The following is a 9,177-nucleotide window of genomic DNA, read 5'->3' on the forward strand; positions in this document are numbered from 1 at the left end:
CTGTTTGAAAAAATAACCCCTCCTCAAATGCTTTTCAGAAAATATATTGGGAAAAAATGCTTGATCATACCACCTTAAAAAAAAAAAAAAAAAAATTATCTGTGGGATGTATACCACAAAATCCTCGCATGTATATATATATATATATATATTATTTTTTATATCTTTGTATTTTTTTTGTTCAGTCGTACCTAAATTGTATCATATCAAACTTCCTGCTTCAATCCTTCCTTGCTACCACATAGTAAAGTTCTTTAACTCCTCCCAAAAAGCCTTTGTGCTGGACTTGTAGCCATACCTGATGTAGATGTGTTTCTCCATATCAGTAATGCTAATTCCACATCTTTTTCTTTTAACTTCAACAATTTCTTTACTTGCTTAGCTGCAGACACGGCCTTACCGTAGGATTGATGATGGTGTGGTGATAATGTTTTTAATGTAAAGTTCCACTCTCTGGAAAATAATTAAAATTCTTCAGAGCTGTAGTTAGTACCTTCATCGGAATGGACAATTTGCGGTACACTGTTTATGTCTATTTAAACATGAAGAATCTTACCCTTAACTTTCACTTCTCTTTTTCTAATGGGTTTTTCCCCCACAACATCTACCAATTCCAAAGTTCTCTCTTATTCTGCTTTTAATTATTTTTTCATTTTATCTACCTCAAATTTATTAACAATCTCAATAAATTTGAAGATATTTAGAAACTGTTTTTATTTTTTGCAATTGTTTTCCTGTTTCTTATACCGCCATTGCTTCACCAGTCACTTTTTGAAGCATAAAATATCTCTGTCTCAACAGTTGTTTTCTAAAATCATTATCTTTTATACCTACTACAAATTAATCTCTGATTTCATCTTTAAAATTTTTGAACTTGCAAGTTCAAATTCTTATATTAATAATAATTCTTTCTTGTAATATTCAAATAAAATTAATATAATCCATTTTTTTATCTTGTACAGCTGAAAACAAAGACATACCTTTCATATTTGATATTTTTCAGGGGTATAACCTTCTCATCTAATTGTTTTGTTATATCATCTATTGAAGTTACTTTATCTGAACCTTTTTGCTGTAACAATTACATCTCTTTCTTTCCAATAACAAGATCAATCGCTAATTGTCAAGATCAATCGCAAATTCATAATTCTTCCAGGTTTGTTTACATGAAATCCAGTTTTCCACAATATTTCCTTTTGTCACAAACTGGGCTGGGGCTAGCAAATTTATTTTGTATCTAGTTTTCGTATATTTTTCTACTGACTCAATGTTTTCATTAAAGAATATATACTCTCTAAGTTCAAACTGTTTTATTGAAATTTGAAAAAAAAAAATTCTGTTTAATTAATTCAATTTCACATGTCTTTTATCAACTGTTTCTATCACAACAAAAACCTGCACAGAACCTCTCAGCTCTATGTGACAGTGTTACCACTGTACAACAGATAGTCTAGTGGGTGTTCATTATTTTTTAGTTTAATGTTCAATAAATCAAAACTTAATTGTTTGATGGACCTATTATCTCATACATCTTGATACAATTTAATAATTACCAATAGTTTCAAAATTTTAATTTAATTTAACATATTTATGTTTCAATCAAAATTACTAAGACTGATCAGTAGTGCTCCCCCCTACATCAGTAACAAGAACTTACACAAAGACTTACGAACTGCCTATGTACAAACAACCATTAAATCATTATATAAACGGTTTCACGACGCACTTCCAACACACACTAACCCTCTAATTCAAGGACTATCAACACTAGACTTAGCAGATACGAGACGACGTTTACGAAGGAGCTGGAATAGGGACCTCTTAAACTGATTTTTAAATTTCAATTTTAATGGAGAGGCATCATTGGATGACCTTAACCTTCATGCCTTCATGACTTTTTTTTTTTTTTTTTTTTCTCTCTCTCTCTCTCTCTCTCTCTCTACATCTCATTCGCTGGTTGTAAAAATACTTTTACAGTTGTGAATAAACTTAATAAAGTAAAAAAAAAAAAATTAACATATTTTACTTTATTGGTGCCTTCGTCTTGCCCCACAGTATCTTTTAATAATACCCCACTTATTCTTGTTGAACAGATCCGTTACTTAGGACTACATCTGGACAAACAAATGACATGGAATCCTCATACAAGACTAAAAAGACTAACTTTCACGTTTAATTGTTTAAATGAATTATCTTTAGAATATAATTTATCTTTATTTGTCTTATGATTCTTCCATTTAGAAAAATTAGAAATGAATAACTTTAATTTTTTTGTCATTGATTTTAAATCTAATATAAATTAGCATTTAATATAGATTATCTAATTAATGATATACATATCGGATATGTAAAATTGACGGATAATGTCTATTCGCTGTTTATGGCAACAGTTAATATTTTCTTTACATCTAAATGTAAAATATCTGCAATAATAAAATATTAATAAAAGCTTGGAAAACCATAAGGTTTGATGGTGATACTACCAATTGCTGCTTACAAATATCTATCCAGTGATACTCGTCCTAACCCAAATCAACATGATCAATCTTGAAGCTGCACATCGGTCTACCATTCAGTTCAGTATTTATTAAATTTTAGGAATCCGGTTGTTATTAAGACCTACAACCATAGATGTCCATCTTATTCAATGCAATGCTATAATCTGAATTATATTTCCCGGGTGCAGTTCCAGCAATTCGGTGATGTGTAGTCTTCTAAATTCTCTGATTAGCTCATTTTTTTCAGTCCAAATATTTTATGCGATACTTCATTTTCAAAAACCTTAAGGCGCTGTTCCTTATGTAATATAATAGGCCATGTTTTGCATCTCTAAAAAGCAGTGATAATAGTTTTGTAAGTTCTAACTTTTACGTTTCTAGACAGAAGGCATGAGCTAAGCAATTTCTAAATTGAAAAATAACAAACATTTCCTATATTTAACCTCACCTTTATTTCTTCATGAATTTTAGTTTATCTTGTTACTGCTTTCTTTAAATACTTAAATCCCTCTACCTGCTAAAATGTATTTTCTCCTATTCCTATATCCATACCACCAAAATTGATGCCGTTTCTGCTGCTAACCATATACTCTTTATTATCCTATTTATTTTGAAACTTAATACCTTACTAGATTTTATCAATGTAGTTGTATTTATGTATGTAATGAAATTATGTAGTTGTATCAATAGATTTTCTAAATTAATTTAACAGCTTAATTTTTCATCTAAATTGATTTTTTTAATGGCTTCACTTGATAAAACATAAAAATTTTGTTTAAGTCATCAAACTTTTGAGATAAAAGGGTGTTTAGTAGAAATGGGTTAATGACATAATTTTGAAATGGCTTAAAACAGGACTGCCTGTATGTTAATATTCAGTAATGAAATATCTTTGTTAGTTTTTGAATGAAACATTCAGGAGTGATGGTTTATACTGTTCTTGCTGTGACAAATCTGTTTCTACAATCCAACATTTTCAAACCATTTAACATATTGACAGTCTTCCACTAAGTGAACAAAGAAAACTAATGAAAATTGAAGCCAAGTTTCATCACTCCATCTTCATGAAGTGGAAAAACTAAGATTATTTTTTCCATTGATTTGTGTTGTATCTTCACTAGAGCCGATATCTGTTTGAAAAAATAACCCCTCCTCAAATGCTTTTCAGAAAATATATTGGGAAAAAATGCTTGATCATACCACCTTAAAAAAAAAAAAAAAAAAAAAATTATCTGTGGGATGTATACCACAAAATCCTCGCAAGTGTTCAAGAGAATGTTTTAACATTTCCTCTTTAGAAGGAGAGCTCTTGAGGGGAAACTGGGATCTCTTTAGGCTTCAGTTGACAAAACAGCTAATGTTGAAGGCCTTGTATATTGTAAATATCATCTTTAGGACAGCCCACAGAGTGAAGACTGGAATAATAATGTTTTGAACTACTTTTTTCCTCCTGTTGAAGTAGTTATCTTGTACCACTTTGAACTGATACTGATCTTACCTATGGTTTTTGTCTACCTTATTCGATCTTTGCGGAAAGCTTTTGGTACTAAGGCTTGATATACATTGTTTACTGTTGGATTTAAACATATAGTTTCCTACTGTTCTCCTGATAATGAGTAGATTGCTCTTTGAAATTCATGAATTAAATAATTTTCTTGTATTTACACATTTCACACACACACACACACATATATATACATGTGTGTAAAATATATATATTGGCATTTTTAATTAGATGAAAATTCTTGCTCTAATTTAAAGGAATTGATTGATAGATTTGTTAAGTTTTAATAGATTTGTACAGACAACTCCTATATATACATTATTTAAGTCTATCTAGGAATTCATTGTCTATTCCTTTGAATGTTAGGTGAATTTGAAAGGATGAGTCATTAATTCTATAAATAAATAAATGGATGATGTGTTGAAAAACTAAAAATTTAAGAGTTAAATATTAGTCTTGAGGATCAAAACAAACATTTTTTTTGTCAATACCTACTCTTTTCTTCAGATGACCACCTGGACAAACCTCTAGATAGACCTGCTATGAGAAATGCTTCAGTATATTCATTGTTAGCCTTATATGACTGAGCATACACCTTTTCTTTAATATTTTTTCCCTTTTATAACTGGCTTTTAACTTTAATTATTGTGATATTCTTCCGACCTCTTCATTTAGGGAACATTGCTTAAGTATTATCCATTCCTCTAGCCTTGGCAGATTACTAAATTTTTATTTCCATTTTGTCTATTTAGTTTCCACATTTCATGCAGTGGCTCATTATAAACTTAATTAACTTTTCAGAAATCTATCTTTGTATATTTAAATGTTGCCTTTTCTGCCTATTTTTACTCGCTATAAAGTTTTTTTAGATTAATTTACAAAATATAAACTTTTATTTAATTTTTAATCTTAACATTTTCTTGAGACTGGTAAATTTTTTTAAAAATAAATAATTTAAATTCTATCCATTATAGTCTCAAAACCTTTTATTTCTCTTATAAGTCTGGCGTTTATATATGTATATATGTATAATACAACTTTGAAATTATATAATTTAAAAAACTCTAAACTCCATGCAGGCTATTCTGCCCATGTCAAAACATTTATTTCTAATTAGTCAATATTCACTTAAAACAAAATCAAAATCAACCAGGTTGTGATAAAGGTTTTAAGGAATAGTGTCTGTGATAAATGATTTTATTGTATTAAGATGGCCGGATTGGCTGAAACGTCGGACTTATAAGATAAATTAAAGGTTTTGAGACTATAATGGATAGAATTTAAATTATTTATTTTTAATTTTTATCTTTTCCAATAAAAGATGGTCCAGCAGGATTGCAACTTGGGAATATATAAAGATCGTAAAATTTATTTATTAAAGTTTACCACTACCCAGTCTTTCTTCTTGATTATCAATATGATCAACTATTAAATATTTAATATGATTTTATTCTTTTGTGTTTTGATTATTAATATTTTTAATTTATTTAAACTAATTAATATAGGTATATATCAGTTTATAATGTGTTTTTATTTAGGGACTGAATACTGTAAGGGTTGGACCATATTCCAATTTTAAATTGATTTTCATCAATAATCTTGTAGATGGGGTGAACAAAAATTGTGTCTTATTTGGAAAAGTATTATGGAGTGTGCAGATGGATTGTTCGTTCCCTTTGTGAGTTTGTTTTATATTTCTATCACTTTATTAAATAATATCATATTGTTAATGGATCTTTCATTCCCTTTGTGAGTTTTAGTTTTATATTTCTATCACTTTATTAAATAATATCATTCTGTCATTATAAAACAATTTCAGCACATTTGGGCTTGTGGATGCCAATGGTGATGAAGTTGTTATAACAGTTTTCAACCTTTCTATTGCACATAGATTTTTCATTATTGGTGATTCAGTTGCTATTCCAAATCCCTGGTTTGAGAAAGTAGATTCAGTACATAAGGACAAGGTAAGATTCTTTTTTTTTATTTTTATATCAATTGGGGTTTATTTTTTTATTTTGATAATTTGATAATATCACCTTCTTGTATATAATAGTCGGATCTTAATCCAACATCTTAAAAATTGTTGTTTTGTGAACACCTCAATTGAAATAATTATTGGCTCAATGTTGTCTCATTAAAATAGTTGTCACTATTTTAGATTTTTTTTTACCGCACCCGGACCATATTCCATTTATTAGAAATAGTTATTCATTTCAATTACTGGTTAATTTTTCTCTTAGTTGGAATCATTTTCAGTCCCAAAACTCTCTTTTAATGATGTGAAGTGTTAAAAAACACATTTCCCTGCAATTAAAATTTACAACTATTTCAGTCTAGGTTTTCACAGAACAATGAGTTGTCAGATTATTTAAGTCAGAAGGTGATATGTATAAATTATTTATTTGGTTTCATCTATATGTGCAGTTATTAAATTATAGTCCATGTTTGCTATTGTTTCAGTGTTACAAATTCCGAAAAGTCAGGGTGGAAAATCCTAAAGAATTGATTGTTAATGATAAACATTTACCAGAATCTTGTTATGCCAAGGTAAAATTTGATACTCTGCCCATGCAGTTTTGAGATTATAAATGGTTGTAAAATAATTAATAACTCTTACTTTTACGTATAGTTTATAATGTGATTTTTTTTATTAATGCAAATATATATTTCTTTATAAAATGGTATATCTTTATTTCCTTATTATATACTTCTAATATATTAATTTTAATATGTGCCTTTGGCCTTAAAGTATTTACAAAAATTTCTTAGCTTTGTTTATTAAGCTAATTCTCATCTGGTAATGTAAATCTTTCCACATGCAAATGTAAAAGGTATTTGGTTGATTTGCTGATGATTTGCTTGATTCTGTTATCCCACTCTTTCCAGCTGACATTATTCTTATTAAAAAATATGTAGATGACTTCTTTCTTGTCCTAAATCCTGATAAAATCCGTGATATTTTACCCCCCTTTAATTCTTACTTTTTCTGTTAACCTAAGGTAACCAAAAGTCTGAATTGGATTGGGGGTTCCCATAATGTAGGCATCATCGTTGCCCCATGTGGCCAACAGCAAAAGCACCTCCTCCAGCGCTCTGTGGGAAGAGAAGTAACCTGGGCACTAGAGAGCCATTTTCTTTTTCCAGAAGCAATCATTCTTTTCTTCACTTATTAGTAGAAATCCCCCATGGGTGAGTAGAAACATTATGGAGGGACGGGAGCTCCCTGCAGTAGGGGGGAGAGAGATCAAGAGATGAAGAGGGAGTAGCTGGAGAATGGAGTAAGTCCACTTAATTCAATATAGTTAACATCCATCATCACCATCATCATCAATATCTACAGTTTCCCATAGCCCAGTTATTCTAAATTAATTAACACTATCTAACAATAAATGTTTTATTTTGGCCACCCCCTACACTACCTGTAACTTAGACAATAGAATTTTATTTACAGTTAATCATGTTTTATTTTCATAATGAGGTGTAGATAGTTGACCTTTACAGCATCATATTTATTTATTTTATGCCGACGTTTCGACCTGAGTTTCAGGTCTTCATCAGGGGTTGTGGCGTAGAAGGTAGGCTAGCAACTCAACAATAAATGTTTTATTTCGGCCACCCCCTATTCTACCTGTAACTTAGACAATAGAATTTTATTTACAGTTAACCATTATTTATGTTGTTCTTTGCTGACCGCACCCCCCCCCCCCCGACAAACTTCTCCAATCATGTTTTATTTTCATTATATATAGTCCACTACATCCCACCAGTTATTCAAAAGTGAAGGAGTCCCTGGCATTACGCTGTAGGCACACTTCATACACTTACCATCCGTGCCTTAATTTTACTGTACAACTTGGAAATAATAATTTCATTCCTTTCCTTAACCTCCTCATCATAAGAAACCCAGACAACACCTTATCCACCTACAGGTACACCAAACCAACCTACTCAGGCAGACTTTTAAATTACCACTCCCAGCATCCTTACCATCAAAAAATTAATTTAGCCAAAAACCTTATTTACCGTGGCCTTTTCTTTTCTGATACCCATTTACATGAAAGAAACAAGCACTGCTTTAAACAGATACTCTTAGCTAATAACTTTCCCTTTCATATCATTCATAAACTTATATACAACTACAAAAATCGTCTCACCACCACCTGATTCTTCACAACCCCTTTCTATCCCCTTATACAGGTCACTACCATGCATCTCTTTCTGATAATATCCAAAAATTCTTACATTCTGTTATACCTGATCTTCGTATTGTTTTTAAAGCTCACAACACACTATGTAATATTTACTCAAAACTAAAAGACCCTATCTCTCTTCTACACTGATCACATGTCATATACCGCATCCCTTGCTCTGCCCCTAATTGTAAATCTGCTTACATCGGTCAAGCCAAAAACCTATTAAAAGACCGTATCAAACAACAAAAATATTCGGTTTCCCCACACAATCTTTCTGCCTCAAAACTTTCGGAACATTGTCTTTCTTTAAATTATTCCTTCGATTTTGACAAAACGTCTATACTAGCTACAGTTCGTAACCATGACAAAAGACCTATCTCTGAAAGCTTCTGCATCCAATTAGAACCTTCCTCTGTCAATTTAAAAACCGACAAACACAACTAATCGTTAACATATTCCAAAATAGTATGATACTGTTATACTTTTATGTGTCAGATATGCCTCCAGCATACGAGCAACGGTCATTGTAAAGGCGGAACGATAGGGTGTTTGAGAAGGACCAATGTGCGCGAGACGATAGGGTATGGGTTTGTCCATTGTTGAAGCCTTTTGAGATAGCCCATGCGCCAGCTCATTCCGGTATCACCCATGAACGGATTCATCCCCTTAACATTCCACCGATGGCATCCTCCAAAGCGACGTATGCATATGCGTGGCCTAATGGTTTCTCTACCGACAGGGATCCAAAAACTACTCCGAAGAAGAAAAGGCAAACGTTGAGGCCCCGTGTGATGGTGAGTGTGGGGTAAAAGGTCAATCAGAAGATTGACAAAGCGATATTTGGTAGTTCATAGCACGGGATGCATTGCAAGAAATAAGAGAGGGGTAAGACGCAACCTTCCCGCGACCCCAACGATTTCACCTCCTCGACGATAGGCGAGAGACCATACGATAACCTATAGGACTTATACTCCGTCAG

General features: G+C 31.5%; 1 protein-coding gene across 2 annotated transcripts in view; it reads left to right on the forward strand.

Moving 5' to 3' along the window:
* Positions 1 to 6,684, forward strand: part of LOC106688480 (tetratricopeptide repeat protein 5) — an 86,110-nt gene extending 79,426 nt beyond the window's left edge. For both annotated transcript variants that reach the window (XM_067047764.1, XM_067047765.1), the window contains 3 exons: positions 5,541 to 5,680; positions 5,822 to 5,969; positions 6,466 to 6,684. In XM_067047764.1, the coding sequence (XP_066903865.1) occupies positions 5,541 to 5,680; positions 5,822 to 5,969; positions 6,466 to 6,585 (408 nt within the window). In that variant the 3' untranslated portion in view covers positions 6,586 to 6,684. The remainder of the gene's footprint in view (positions 1 to 5,540; positions 5,681 to 5,821; positions 5,970 to 6,465) is intronic.
* Positions 6,685 to 9,177: the final 2,493 nt, after the last annotated feature.

The sequence above is a fragment of the Halyomorpha halys genome, unplaced genomic scaffold (genome assembly GCF_000696795.3).
Source record: "Halyomorpha halys isolate HHAL.00 unplaced genomic scaffold, Hhal_1.1 Scaffold1139.1, whole genome shotgun sequence".
NCBI classification, from domain to species: domain Eukaryota; kingdom Metazoa; phylum Arthropoda; class Insecta; order Hemiptera; family Pentatomidae; genus Halyomorpha; species Halyomorpha halys.